Source organism: Oncorhynchus tshawytscha, linkage group LG06, assembly GCF_018296145.1.
Source record: "Oncorhynchus tshawytscha isolate Ot180627B linkage group LG06, Otsh_v2.0, whole genome shotgun sequence".
NCBI classification, from domain to species: Eukaryota; Metazoa; Chordata; class Actinopteri; order Salmoniformes; family Salmonidae; genus Oncorhynchus; species Oncorhynchus tshawytscha.
The window spans coordinates 60,238,407-60,253,927 of record NC_056434.1 but is presented as its reverse complement, the minus strand read 5'-3'; the positions used below and the strand labels follow the sequence as shown (position 1 = coordinate 60,253,927).

Below are 15,521 nucleotides of genomic sequence, written 5' to 3'. Positions count from 1 at the left end.
GTAGGCCTACAGAAAATAGAAATCCCATTATGATGCTTGTCACAGTGCCAGACAAACAGAGTATCCATCTTCGTTAAAGCCCTTTTTCTACTTACCCAGAGTCAGATGAACTCATTGGGAGAATCTCCTGATTTTACTCGCCTCCTCAGCTCTTTGAAAAGGTTAAAGGTATACGAGGTGCGGAGTAGAAGAAATGTTGAAACAAATTCACTCTGCTTCACTTGCACGTTATCAGGCAAAAGATGTTGACAGTAGTGGAATCCCAAAATAAAGTGATTAAAAACTAATTGAGCTAGTTGTGCAAGACATTTTGTAGTAACGTTTGCTCAATGGCTGTAAGGTACAGCATAGCTCCTTTAATAGTCAGGTTACCTGACACAAAAAAAGGGTAAAACAGCTTTAAAGTAGTTCTGTCCTTGAGCTCTGTCTTTGAGCTTGTTCTTGTCTATTGATGTTCTGTATTATGTCATTCTGTATTATGTTTTGTGTGGACCCCAGGAAAAGTAGTCGCTACTTTTTCAACAGCTAATGGGGATCCTAATAAAATACCAATTACCAAAGTCAAACCTGCAGAATATTAGTCCCTAGGCTTGGGGTTTTGAAGACACGGCAGTTTTCCAAACTGATACAGTTAAAAAAAAAAGAATAGAATTAGAATTAATTAATAGAATAGAATTAGCTTGGAAAGGACAACGCATAGGTGACTGAGTGAGCTATGCAAACCTTGTTGTACAAAAGCACTTCATTCAACAGAGACACGACCCGATACCGACCACCAGCACGACCACGATTGTTCTGAACGCCCTCATCTTTGATTGGTCACTCCCTACCCCTTCCCCCCCAGCCCTGGACCATTCAGAGATCTCAGAATGGCCAAGCTGCAGAAGCACATGATCGTAAAAGCGAGTAGGAACATTCCCTGAAAAATGGTTTGGTTGGAAAGGATGGAAAGTACCACGCTACCACCCCCACCCGGCCCAGACTGATTCGCCAGACAACCCCAGGCTCTGCCCACTCGTTCCGGGGAGCTCTGAGCCTCAGTTAGGCCACAGGATGGACCACAAGCAGGTAGCGCTCCAGGCAGGTACATCAGTGGAACAGAGATCTACCAGATGTGATAAGGCCATTCTCTACCACGGTGATGACCATCAGTACAACCACATTCAGGTAGTGGCCAATTATTTTGCAGGACATTTCAAAGCTGTTGATTATCTCCATAGCAGCCAGGTTACAGGTGAATATGTCTGTTGTCGTTGCTTGTGCTGTGGAAACTGTTGGCCTGGTTCCGAACCACAGGACCCAGGTATTGAGGGGCAGGAGGAGGAAGTTGGACAATTAGAACAGCAGCATTCCGTTTCTGGAATCTGAACACTCGTAGACAGGGTGGAGGGGGAGAGAGGACGAAAACCCCTCCATAAAGAGGTCATCCATGGTGTCCTTGGACAAGGAAGGAGGTGAAAGAAAGAATGTGTGTGTGTGAACAGCCTTCATGTCTATTACTGAGGCAATCAATGTTATGAGTAACTAAACTATGGAAATTGCACTAACATGAATATAAAATTGGTCTGTCAAACATGCAAAATAATACCATAGATTTGAATTAAATAGATTTGAACAAACAGACTGTCTCACTCAAGTGTGAGTGACGGATTGTTCTCTATAAGTGATTAAATAGGGAAACCTACCCAAACAGATATACTGATGTTATAGCGTGCACGCACGCACGCACGCACACACACGCACGTCCTTGAAACATTTAATTGAAATATTGTAGAATTCCATTAAGTCCTATGGAGGACTGCTTCTTTTTGGGAGTGCCAATATGGCGGTGGCTTCAAAACATCTCATTGGCCAATACATAGCATTGGCAATCCAGGGTTTATGTACATTATTGGTGCCAGCTGCACTCCAAGAGAACGTAGAAAGCACTGGCATATGAATCAGAAACCAGGTTTCCATCCAACCATTTCATGCGCATGAATTACTTGACGCATGAAAAAAGTCACGACCGGGATGATGGAAACAGGATATGCCGTTACAATGTTACAAATGCCGACAGACAATTCCTTCGTTCGACGAACGAATGTCGGTACATTTTATTATGCGAGAAATGGCAGTGGGAACGCATCTATGTGCAAATATTGATACAATAACCATCATATCGAAGTAACTTGTGGTCCTCCCACTACGACTCGGGAAAACAAGCTGTTTTTTCAGGCTGCAGATTAAATCAATTATGATGAACTTCACAGGGTGGTGAAAGTGCACTTGATGAGCTCGATACTCATTCAAATATCGAGGGTCTTATTCTGATTTTTACTTCTATGAAAGGTATCTTTTATTTCATTGGAAGATTTTGCGGCCCACATACATTGATCCCTTCACCTACGGGAATAGTTTTGTTCTTCTATTATATTCTTAATGCCGGTAAAATTAGATGTAGCTATATTAAGTAATTAAGTGTTTTGGAATTGAAGAAGGAACAAATATATATTTTCTTTAAAGACTGTATTGGGCAAGAGAGATGGATTGAGTTGGGGAAAAAGAAAAGGAATTGTAAAGAAAGGAAGCATATAAAGTAAAGTTTCATGAATAAATGTCAAGATTTTCATTATAAACATAAGCATCTATAATGACTTACACTATACATTGTTATGGTGTAATCTGAAAAGTAGTCAAACAGTGGTTGTAACGTGTTATGATTAGCCCTCACGGGGTAAAAGATTAAGAAGGAAAAGCAATCTTACTATCTGACTTTATTCAGAAACATTGAGAGACACTTCATTGAGTAATTAGTTATGTACAACAGATACAATGAGCAACATCTTTGAATTGAGGCGAGTCTAGATCTTTACAGGAAGTCTATATACAGTGCCTTGCGAAAGTATTCGGCCCCCTTGAACTTTGTGACCTTTTGCCACATTTCAGGCTTCAAACATAAAGATATAAAACTGTATTTTTTTGTGAAGAATCAACAACAAGTGGGACACAATCATGAAGTGGAACGACATTTATTGGATATTTCAAACTTTTTTAACAAATCAAAAACTGAAAAATTGGGCGTGCAAAATTATTCAGCCCCCTTAAGTTAATACTTTGTAGCGCCACCTTTTGCTGCGATTACAGCTGTAAGTCGCTTGGGGTATGTCTCTATCAGTTTTGCACATCGAAAGACTGACATTTTTTCCCATTCCTCCTTGCAAAACAGCTCGAGCTCAGTGAGGTTGGATGGAGAGCATTTGTGAACAGCAGTTTTCAGTTCTTTCCACAGATTCTCGATTGGATTCAGGTCTGGACTTTGACTTGGCCATTCTAACACCTGGATATGTTTATTTTTGAACCATTCCATTGTAGATTTTGCTTTATGTTTTGGATCATTGTCTTGTTGGAAGACAAATCTCCGTCCCAGTCTCCGGTCTTTTACATACTCCATCAGGTTTTCTTCCAGAATGGTCCTGTATTTGGCTCCATCCATCTTCCCATCAATTATAACCATCTTCCCTGTCCCTGCTGAAGAAAAGCAGGCCCAAACCATGATGCTGCCACCACCATGTTTGACAGTGGGGATGGTGTGTTCAGGGTGATGAGCTGTGTTGCTTTTACGCCAAACATAACGTTTTGCATTGTTGCCAAAAAGTTCATTTTTGGTTTCATCTGACCAGAGCACCTTCTTCCACATGTTTGGTGTGCCTCCCAGGTGGCTTGTGGCAAACTTTAAACGACACTTTTTATGGATATCTTTAAGAAATGGCTTTCTTCTTGCCACTCTTCCATAAAGGCCAGATTTGTGCAATATATGACTGATTGTTGTCCTATGGACAGAGTCTCCCACCTCAGCTGTAGATCTCTGCAGTTCTTCCAGAGTGATCATGGGCCTCTTGGCTGCATCTCTGATCAGTCTTCTCCTTGTATGAGCTGAAAGTTTAGAGGGACGGCCAGGTCTTGGTAGATTTGCAGTGGTCTGATACTCCTTCCATTTCAATATTATCGCTTGCACAGTGCTCCTTGGGATGTTTAAAGCTTGGGAAATCTTTTTGTATCCAAATCCGGCTTTAAACTTCTTCACAACAGTATCTCGGACCTGCCTGGTGTGTTCCTTGTTCTTCATGATGCTCTCTGCGCTTTTAACGGACCTCTGAGACTATCACAGTGCAGGTGCATTTATACGGAGACTTGATTACACACAGGTGGATTGTATTTATCATCATTAGTCATTTAGGTCAACATTGGATCATTCAGAGATCCTCACTGAACTTCTGGAGAGAGTTTGCTGCACTGAAAGTAAAGGGGCTGAATAATTTTGCACGCCCAATTTTTCAGTTTTTGATTTGTTAAAAAAGTTTGAAATATCCAATAAATGTCGTTCCACTTCATGATTGTGTCCCACTTGTTGTTGATTCTTCACAAAAAATACAGTTTTATATCTTTATGTTTGAAGCCTGAAATGTGGCAAAAGGTCGCAAAGTTCAAGGGGGCCGAATACTTTCGCAAGGCACTGTATATATACACCTATCTAATTTTTTAAAGAATATTCTAGATGTAAACACATATAAAGTAGTCAAAAGATAAATAGTCTTAGTTGCATGTTCCAAGGGACGCTTGTCAATATTAAAGCACTTAAACTCAATTTAGAAGTTCCTGTATATTTAGGAATTATGCACATTAAGTCAGGTGCAAGGTACTTATATAGTATAGAATATTGTACACATACATTTAACTTTTGTCTTATACACAAATTCAGAAGATAAAATTGTTTTTAGAAATGGCATCGACAACAAACAAGATTAACACATCAGTCACAAAGCCCAGCACAAATGTATGGACAGTACAATTAATATATTAAGTTCCATGTTACATTATCTTATCCTCTCTCTCTCTGACTAAAATGGAATACATGTACAGTATATAGCAGAATTTTGAACATGAATTGAAGTGTTAATAACCTGTTAAGCCATTCACCATTGCCTTTAAATCAGTTAAATATGCTTCACATGTGGCTGTTGGCCATTGTCCAGCCTGTCCCAGGACGATCATAGGGGGCACTTCCTGCAGGAATGGTTGATCTCCAGGGTGCCATCTCAGCCCTCGTCCCTCTTTCCAGATATACCATAACATTCCCATCCGAAGCTGATTTTTCATTCTGGGGAAATGTACAGTAAACAAGTGGTCAACTCTTGCAAACTTTATTGAATAAATACCAAAAATGCACGACAGACAACCTGATTGAATACCAAACATGCTCGAGACTGAAAACCTGATCGAATACCCGAGCAGGAAACTTAGTTGAATATCAAACTTGCTCAACACAGAAAGCTTAATTGAATTCCAAACAGTCTCACATAGTTTTTGGCCACACTTGGTTTTCCCATTGTCTCCTTCCCATTAGTCCTGTTGCTCTCCTGCAGTTCCAGTTTCTCCATGACTATATCCATCTTGGTCATGATAGCAGCTACTGAGCGTTCTAGTTGGAGAACCTGTCTGACCAACCTTTGACTGAATAGAGGAAAAATAATTGCCATTAGAGTAGATGGTACACAATGAAAATGGTGTAATGCTGGACATGACTGCATGGATGTGTGGTTTGATATTTACTTCCTCTGATGCACTATAGATACAAAAGTATGTGGACACCCATTCAAATTAGTGGATTTGTCTATTTCAGCCTCACTCGTTGCTGACAGGTGTATAAAATCGAGCACACAGCCATGCAATCTCCATAGACAGACATTGGCAGAAGAATGACCTTACTGAAGAGCTCTTGTGGCTGAATGGAAGCAAGACACCACAGCAATGTTCCAACATCTAGTGGAAAACCTTCCCAGAAGAGTGAAGGCTGTTATAGCAGCAAAGAGGTAGGCCAACTCCATATTAATACCAATGATTTTGAAATTAGATGTTTGACAAGCAGGTGTCCACATTATTCTGTTCATGTAGTGTATTTCTAGAGTCTCATTTTAAAGATAATTGTTGTCTGACAACTACAATGCATGTACAGTTTACATCTCGACCTCAGTATGTAACCGGCTCTTGATGTTTCATAAGATTATAAAAAAGGTTGTGGATCTCATATGACACAAGTCAATTAGGAGTCATTCATGGTGCACGTACGTAGATGTTTGTTTGGACATATTTTTTACAAAGTGTCCATCTTTGTAAATAGTATCAGTTTCCTGAGCTTAGTCTCTCTTGATAGCCTATCTGATTTTGATCTGGGAGCCGAGATTACCCTGCGTTATACTCAATGCAAATATTCAACACACCTCTGGAAGTCCTCCTGTTCCACCAGAGGGTTACTTGGCTTGCCATGCTCATCTATATCCATCGTGGATTTCTCCAGAGATTCATTCCCATAGTTTTTTCCAAGGTTGTTGAGCTCGGCACAAAGAGCATCCTGAGGATAATGACATGAGAAAATGCATGAATGGATTTCTTTTATCATATGAATAGCAGAGGGGTTAGGTTAAATTGCTTGTTTAGCCAAGTCCACTAACCCTCTTCTCTTCCAGCTCCCTCTTCATCCTTTCTTGCTCCTCTTGGTCTAGAATTTGGTTTCCATCATGGTCGAATTTGGAGAAAGCTTCAGATATCTCATGGTCGGCATGTCCCAACCTGTAGGGTTAAGACAAGAGAGGAGAGTATAGACTAGAATCTGAACGCTATTGATTTATGTCTATGGATTTTTCTTCTGTCAGAGAGGATAGTGACCTACTCTTTCAGAGTTTCTCTAAAGTCTTTGAATTCTAGTTTGTTTGATCCAGATCGTAGTACTTTCTGAACGTCGGATATCTTCTCCTTTTTCAATTTCAATTTCATAAAGGTCTTCATGTAGCTCTGAAACACAAACATGTATGCATGTTTTTTTTGTTTTTTTTTGCATATGTCATATACACTGAGTATAGCGAACATTAGTAACATTGTTGAGTTGCATCTCCCCCTTTGCCCTCAGAACAGGTTCAATTCATCGGGGAATGGACTCTATAAGGTGTCAAAAGAATTCCATGTCGACTGCAATGTTTTCCACATTTGTGTCAAGTTGGCTGTATGTCCTTTGGGTGTTGGACCATTCTTGAAACACACGGGGAACAGTTTGGTGAGAAAAACCCAGCAGCGTTGCAGTTCTTGACACAAACTGGTGCACCTAGCACTACTACCATACCTTGTTCAAAGGCACTTACAATTTTTGTCTTGCCCATTCACCCTCTGAGTGGCACACATACACAACCCATGTCTCATTTGACTGAAGGGTTAAAAATCCTTCTTTAACCTGTCTCCTCCCCTTCATCTACACTGATTGAAGTGGATTTAACAACAATAAGGGATCATAGCTTTCACCTGGATTCCCCTGGCCAGTTTGTCATGGAAAGAGCAGGTGTTCTTAATGTTTTTGTATTTTGTATACTCAGTGTATATTTTATATTCTGATTTGTATCATATGCCATCTTACATTGGTATAATATATACCTGTTTACCTGTTTGATGATGTCAGTAATCTGCAGCTCATCCTTCTGGGATGACAGCTCTTCCTTGACCTCAGAATATGTGTCGTTGATGATAGCCAGAAACATGTTCTAGGGAAGAAATTCCATGAACATAAGATGGCAAGGTGTAGTTTACACTTCAAAAATCTAGTAGAAAGTATTTTGTTCAGTTCAACTTACAAGCAGCACAAAGAAGACAAAGAACACATAGGTGACAAAATAGATTGGCCCCAGGACTCTGTTGGCACGTTCAATGGCATCATAATCAAAATCTCCAAGAATAATCCGGAACTGTGTAAAGCTACAGAGAAAAAGGAAACCAATTAGAGTAATTGATCGATACTGTTTTCAAAATCTGGCCAATTGCTTGCGTGGGTGTTGGATTGTTATTTATTTACGAGAATAAGAACTATTTTTGGCGCTCTCTTACATGCACTTGACGAAGGTGCTGAAGGAATTCACCTCCGTACCAAAGAGCAAGTAGCCAAGCTGAGCGTATGCAAAGAACACGATGAAGAACATAATGGCGAATCCCATGATGTCTTTGGCACAGCGGCCCAGAGTAGAAGACAGCTGAGTCATAGTCTTATTGAAACTGATGTACTTGAAAACCTAGAGGCAAGAACAGAAGGAGTCAAACTTTGGGCACTGACAACAATGAAATGAAATGCATTCAAGTATTGATACATTCTGAGGAAGAAAGAAGTCATCTACCTTGATCCAAGCGAAGAACAAGTTCACTGCATTCATGTTGTTGTATTGTGTTTGCCAGAATGCAAGAAATTCAAAGTCTGCATAAATGCCAGGCTGTTCTAAGAGTTTACCAAGTAATTTGTCCACTTTAATGGTGCGAAAAACATTGAAGACGATTGCGACAATGGCAAGCTGTGGAAAAACAGATTTGTGTGATGTTCAGGTTAGGTTTATCATAACTCGTAAATCAGCATCAATCATCCCCTCTCAGCTATGTAGCTCACCAGCCACCACTGGTTGATATGTGACTGATGTGATTCTTGTGTTACTGAGTACTTTGATTGAGAATTATGTTTCAGCCTGTCCTCTCACCAGTATGACAACCACATCCAGAGTGTTCCAGATACTGCTGAAGTAGGAGAACCCGTGGATTCGGAGCTCAAGGATCTCCTCCACAATGTAGTAGAGGATGAACAGGCAGAACACCATCTCACAGCCAATGATGAAGTAGTCCCAGTAGGTGATGTAACGAATCAGCTTCACCGTTCTAATCTGATATGAGGGTATCGCTCCACCAGTGGCCGGAAATTCAACCAATAACCTGCAGAAAAAGGAATCACTTTTAACCACTGGTCATTTGTGAAAGAATACATGTATAATGTCCATATTTGGACATCCACGGAAGACATCCAAAGTCACCTGACTCAGTCCTAATATGGACACCATATACAGTGTCTATAGAAAGTCTACACTCACTTTGGATTTGTTCACAATTTATTGTGTTTTAAAGTGGGTTTAAAATTGATTTAATTGTCTTTTTTTGTCAACGATCTACACAATATATTCTGTAATGTTAAAGTGGAAAAAAAACAATGAATGGAAAATGAAACACTAATATACCTTGAGTAGATAAGTATTCCCTCCCCTGAGTCAACACGTTAGAAACACCTTTGGCAGCAATTACAGCTGTGAGTCTTCTTGGGTATGTCTCATAAGAGCTTTTCAAACCTGTATTTTCACACCTGTATCATGGCCAGACAGCAATTTTCATGTCTTGCCATAGATTTTCAAGCAGATTTAAGTCAAAACGTTAACTTGGCTACTCAGGAACATTGGTAACCAACGCCAGTGTAGATTTGGCTTTATGTTGTAGGTTATTGAAAGGTGCATTTGGTATGGTATTTTATTAGGATATTTCAATCCTCTGCCAGTGTCTGGTGTCTGGTGTAAAGAAGACTGAAGTAGGTTTTCCTCTAGGATTTTGCCTGTGCTTAGATCCATCACGTTTCTTTCATCCTGAAAAACTTCCCAGTCTTTACCGATGTCAAGCATACCCATACCCATACCATACAGCCTTATTCTGAAATTGGTTAAATACATTTAAAAAATAATCCTCAGCAATCTACACACAATACCCCATAATGACAAAGTGAAAACAGATTTTTAGACATTTTTGCAAATTTATAAAAAATAAACAATTGAAATACCTTATTCACATAAGTATTCAGACCCTTTGCTATGAGACCCGAAATTGAGCTCAGGTGCATCCTGATCAATGTTTCATTGATCATACTTGAGATGTTTCTACAACTTGATTGGAGTCCACCTGTGGTAAATTCAATTGATTGGACATGATTTGGAAAGGCACACAACTGTCTATATAAGGTCCCACAGTTGACAGTGCATGTCAGAGCAAAAACTAAGTTATGAGGTTGAAGGAATTGTCCGTAGAGCTCCGAGACAGGATTGTGTCGAGGCACAGATCTGGGGAAGAGTAGCAGAAATGTCTGCAGCATTGAAGGTCCCCAAGAACACAGTGGCCTCCAACATTCTTAAATAGAAGAAGTTTGGAACCACCCAAACTCTTCCTAGAGCTGGCCGCCCGGGGGAGATCAGGGAGGTGACCAAGAACCCCGATGGCCACTCTGACAGAGCTCCAGAGTTCCTCTGTGGAGATGGGAGAACCTTCCAGAAGGACAACCATCTCTGAAGCTCTGAATCAGGGAGGTGACCAATAACCCCGATGGCAACTCTGACAGAGCTCCAGAGTTCCTCTGTGGAGATGGGAGACCCTTCCAGAAGGACAACCATCTCTGAAGCACTCCACCAATCAGGCCTTTACGGTAGAGTGGGAAGGAGGTGGAGCTGCAGGTCAGGGAGGTGACCAAGAACCACAATGGCCACTCTGACAGAGCTCCAGAGTTCCTCTGTGGAGATGGGAGAAACTTCCAGAAGGACAAACATCTCTGAAGCACCCCACCAATCAGGCCTTTATGATAGAGTGGCCAGACAGAAGCCACTCCTCAGTCGAAGGCACATGACAGCCCACTTGGAGTTTGCCAAAAGGCACCTAAAGACTTTCAGACCATGAGAAACAATGGTCTGATGAAACCAAGAGGAAACTCTTTTGCCTGAATGCCAAGTGTCATGTCTGGAGGAAACCAGGCACCATCCCTACCGTGTGAAGCATGGTGGTGGCAGCATCAGGCTGTGGGGATGTTTTTCAGCTGCAGGGACTGGGAGACTAGTCAGGATCGAGACAAAGATGAACGGAGCAAAGTACAGAGAGATCCTTGATGAAAACCTGCTCCAGAGTGCTCAGGACCTCAGATTGGGGTGAAGGTTCACCTTCCAACAGGACAACAACCCTAAGCAAACAGCCAATATAATGCAGGAGTGGCTTTGGGACAAGTCTCTGAATGTCCTTGAGTGGCCCAGCCAGAGCCCGGACTTGGAGAGACCTCCCCATCCAACTTGACAGAGCTTGAGAGGATCTGCAGAGAAGAATGGGAGAAACTACCCAAATACAGGTGTGCCAAGCTTGTAGTGTCAAACCTAAGAAGACTTGATTCCGTAATCACTGCCAAAGGTGCTTACATACTTATATAAATAAGCTATTTCTGTTTTTAAAGTTTTTTAAATTAGCAAATATTTCTATAAACCTGTTTTTGCTTTGTTATTATGGGGTATTGTGTGTGGATTGATGAGAAAAATATATATTTAATACATTTTTGAATAAGTCTAACGTAACAAAATGTGTAAAAAGTAAAGGTGTCTGAATACTTTCCAAAGGTACTGTATGCATGTTTTGGAATATTTTTATTCTGTATATTTGTATTCTTTTCACTCAGTCATTTAGGTCACTACAAGTCACTACAATGTTGTTGATCCATTCTCAGTTTTCTCCTATCCCAGCCATTGAACTCTGTAGCTGTTTTAAAAATCACCAATTTACAAGCATTTCGCTACACCCGCAATAACATCTGCTAAACACATGTATGTGACCAATGCAATTTGATTTGATTTGACCTCATGGTGAGATCCCTGAGCAGTTTCCCTCCTGTCCTGCAGCTCAGTTCAGAAGGATGACTGTATCTTTTATGTGTTTGGGTGGTTTAACACATCATCCACAGCATCAGTATTAACTTGACCATGCTTAAAGAGATATTCAATGTCGGATTTGTTATTGTTACCAATCCCTACCCTTCTTTATAAGGTTTTCGAAAATGTTCCTGGTCTTTACAGTTGAATGAATCTGTACTTCAAATTCAGTACTTGACTGTGAGACCTGACATACGTTGTTTTTATGGGGGACAGAGGAAGGGGTAGTTCTACTTTTTTTTAATGTAAACCCCTACTATTTCACATAGAGTGAGTCATTATCAATGCTTGTTTGATTTGTTAAGCCAAATTTTACTTTCGTTTTGCCTCAACAAAGGGGGTGAATACTTATGCAATTACTATATTTAGTTCTTACATTTGTATTAATTTTCACTTTGACATTATGGAGTATTTTGTGTAGATCAATGACAAAAACATACAATTAAATATATTTACATTTACATTTGAGTCATTTAGCAGACACTCTTATCCAGAGCGACTTACAGTAAGTAGTGAGTGGATACATTTTTGCACTTTGTAACACAACAAAATGTGAAAAAAGTTCAAGGAGTGTAGACTTTCTATAGGCAATATACATGAGAACTTGTGAGAGAGTCTACAGTGGCGTTACTGCGTGAAGTGGTCTGTTCTCCCTACCTGATGACACAGAACAGATTGATGTTAGCGTTGTAAGTGGAGAAGTCGATGAACACGGCCCTGGTGCCATGGTCCAACCACAGGTTGTTATTCATCTCCATCAGGATCTCAGCACTCTCCTCCTTGGTCCTGTTCAGGTCCTGGTAGTACCCTCCACCGCTGTACGTGGTCAGCAGACCCCAGTGGGCCGAACCCTTTATCTCTTTCTCATTGTGGTATTGCCAGCTGCAGACATAGAGGAGAGAATGTATTTTATCATAGGCCTTTCAGATCTACAGTCAATCTTTTCAAAGTTGTCTTAATGTCTATTTGATTGACACCCAAATTGGTCTGAAAAAAGAAATAGGGTTCTTCGGCTGTCCCCATAGGATAACCCTTTTTAGGTCCAGGGAGAATCCTTTTTGGTTTCAGGTAGAACCCTTTTGGGTTCTATGTGAAAACGGTTCTACATGGAACCCAAAAGGGTTCTACCTTGAACCAAAAGGGTTCCACCTGGAACCAAAAAGGGTTCTTCAAAGGGTTCTCCTATGGGGACAGCCGAAGAACCCTTTTAGGTTCTACATGGCACCTTTTCTTCCAAGTGTATGGTGCAATAGGAGTCAACTACAGCCATGGCAGGACAAACAAGCATTGAAAAGAACATTTGAACTCACGCAGTTCCGTTAACAAGGCCAAAGTCCACCTCATCCTCCTTCTTCTCATTATAGACATCAAAGCATCCGGAGATCTCGTTGCGGAAGTCTTTGTGGACCTTACAGGAGTTGTTCATCACCTTGATCTGTCTCATCCTGGGTACCCCGAGCAGCATGTTCTCATAGTAGATGAAGGAGTGGTCCCCATTCTGTAGGGACTGGTCGTTGTACCATTTGGTCCAGTAGAGGCCGTCCAGCATTGGGCCTTGGGCATACTGTTCAAATAGAGGTAGGTAGGCCACAGCATGAACAGGTAGAAGCATTTATGATTTTTGTTGGTTTATAACAACACATTAGTATTTCCTTTAATGTTGTATTATTATTACTATCTTCTGATATCTTGATGTCACTTATGGACTTATGTCACATTTGTGCTATTCGTGATCAAAGTAATTGTATCGGTACAAGTTGATATCAGACAGTTCAATATTTCGGCAGGTTTAGAGCAGGGAGAGTACGTACCGTCCAGAAGTCTGCCATGCTGCTAATGGACTGAAACGTAACTCCGTTGCCACTGGGCGTAAGCACAAACAGGTCTGTCATGACTTTGGTGTAGTAGTAGGTATTGGAGCTGGTCATGCCATATGTCACTGAAAGACAACATGTAGCGACATTGTTATATCCAGCCATGGATTCATAATATCAGACTTTGCTCAGGGCTCAGTCAGACCACGTTGTCCTCTCAAAAGTCCAAGATAAGGAACGTCTGAAACAGACACGCAGGCCAGAGCGTCTCATTCAAGATTTGTCATTTAGTGAAAATCACATCACAGAAGTCAAATCACGTCACAGAAGTCCAAGTGGCACCGATTAGAGCAGGTCATTTGTTGAAGAGATGGCACACTGGGGCGACGCAAATAGTCATATCAAACAATGTAAATCCGCTGCAGACAAAGCAACAATGGCTTAAGCCCCATGCTCTTATCAGTGAAAGGCAGGAGCACTCTGTCTGTGTTCCTTTCAGTCGTAATGTCCCGCTGTACAATGCCTTTCAGCCAGAAGGGAGGGGGAGGGTATTTTATAATAGGGCACTAAAGCAGATTGAAAGAGCTGATGATAAATCAACACATTACACAGGTTTCAGTTTGCCAAAGGCACAGTGATCATTGAGATGCAGATTACACTCAGATAAGGCATACTTTCTGACTGTGTTGCCTATTGTCAACCAGTCTGCATCGTTACTAGATCTATGTACAAGGCACAGATCATACGTTTGCTTTGCTTACCCATGACCTGGCACACTCTGACACAACAAAAAGGGCAGGTCAGACTTCCAAAACAGAGCATTATATAGAAAATCATAAAAATACCAAGCTAATCCCTGCAACAACGTTTATTGTTCCTGAATTGTACCCGAACACTTGCTAAGTAACTCAAATAACACAATTACTGTTAGTCATAAAAATGAATTATTGTTTGAAAGTCCGTTTTTAAGACACGTGTACAGTAGCGGCAGACTTGAAATTATCATGTTACTATACAGTCATATCCTTACATTGAAATGTGTATTCACTCAATATACATAGCCATGAACAAAAAGAAACATGTATTGTTGACATACTTACATAGACATATGTCCACAAGGAACACCAAATAGACCAGTAATTCCCTCAGAGTGGTCCTAACAAACAGTTCCCGGTTGTCCGATGTATTCTCAGTCAGTGTCGTGCCCCACAGTCCTACATAAATGAAGAACATCCCACAATTTCAGAGAACTCTGAAAAGATATACTAATTTAAGGCCGTACACATTTCCTTCCATGACATGCCAAGGAAGGGAATAATTCCGGCACAGCATTAGTCTGTACATCATTTCAACTTGATGACATTGCCAGGTAAAATAATTCAAATGAAGCAAATACAAAATACAACAACAACCCAACGGTGGTGAACCAATTCCTACCTTTAAAAAATGAGCAGCATCCACCGCGTTTTTTACCAGAACCTGTCTCCTGCGGCTTGACCTCGGTTGGGAAAGGGCTCGGCGTGGTCGGTTTGCACATGCTGTCGAAGGAGCCTTGGGGGTACAGAGGCTGGGGGTTGTAGACGGTGCTGATAGCCCGAGGTATGGGTGGAGGAGAGCCACAGTACCCCTGGTTCACCCAGGAACCCTTCCCCAGGCTGTCCAACTCACACTCCACCTGTCCACTGAGGTGGCTCTCCGACCGGTTGTTGAGGCGCTGCATTGGTGCCTGGTTGGGATCACCTGGCCCCCACACTCCAATATGGGATAAAATTGCCGTAGGTTCTCAAGCGAGATGACAGTGAGGCAGGACCAGTCTAGCAAGCTTGTTAATAACCATCAACTGTCGGTGGGATCACTTTAAAGGGCCGATGACATAAGCATGGAAGAGGGAGGAGCTGGTGCTTTCTTGTGCACAATAAACTGCCCAGTTTAACATTGAATACATGACACACAATGCTCATTCTTCTATTAAAAGAGAGTTATTAGAATAGTGCACTTTTCTCATGTTCACTTTCTTCGGCAATAGGGGTGCTGAGAAAATGTTTGGGATGATTTGTTTCATGATGTTACTTCAAACTGACATAAAAAAAATTGGTCAAATAAACAATGACACATTTTCCTTAGAAAATGTAAGCGTAATGCCGATGTATCACTT

At 41.1% G+C, this 15,521-nt stretch overlaps 1 protein-coding gene across 1 annotated transcript; it reads right to left on the bottom strand.

Annotated features, from left to right (window-relative positions):
• Window positions 1-4,847: 4,847 nt before the first annotated feature.
• Window positions 4,848-15,169, bottom strand: pkd2l1 (polycystic kidney disease 2-like 1). Its single transcript, XM_024424404.1, has 15 exons — window positions 14,804-15,169; window positions 14,467-14,580; window positions 13,364-13,491; window positions 12,863-13,116; window positions 12,210-12,434; window positions 8,544-8,772; window positions 8,193-8,363; window positions 7,909-8,090; window positions 7,659-7,779; window positions 7,470-7,568; window positions 6,710-6,831; window positions 6,492-6,609; window positions 6,261-6,391; window positions 5,340-5,493; window positions 4,848-5,140 (listed from the first exon to the last, which is right to left on the bottom strand). The coding sequence occupies exons 1-15, from the start codon at window positions 15,084-15,086 to the stop codon at window positions 4,988-4,990; spliced, it is 2,484 nt and encodes an 827-aa protein (XP_024280172.1). The 5' UTR covers window positions 15,087-15,169; the 3' UTR covers window positions 4,848-4,987.
• Window positions 15,170-15,521: the final 352 nt, after the last annotated feature.

Excerpts from the sequence above, each read along its gene's own strand:
- pkd2l1 (XM_024424404.1), bottom strand. The coding sequence starts at position 15,086 with ATGCAGCGCCTCAACAACCGGTCGGAGAGCCACCTCAGTGGACAGGTG. Across the intron at positions 14,581-14,803 it reads ATGCTGCTCATTTTTTAAAG|GACTGTGGGGCACGACACTG; the intron begins GTAGGAATTGGT and ends TCATTTATGTAG. Across the intron at positions 7,569-7,658 it reads TTGTCTTCTTTGTGCTGCTT|AACATGTTTCTGGCTATCAT; the intron begins GTAAGTTGAACT and ends TTTCTTCCCTAG.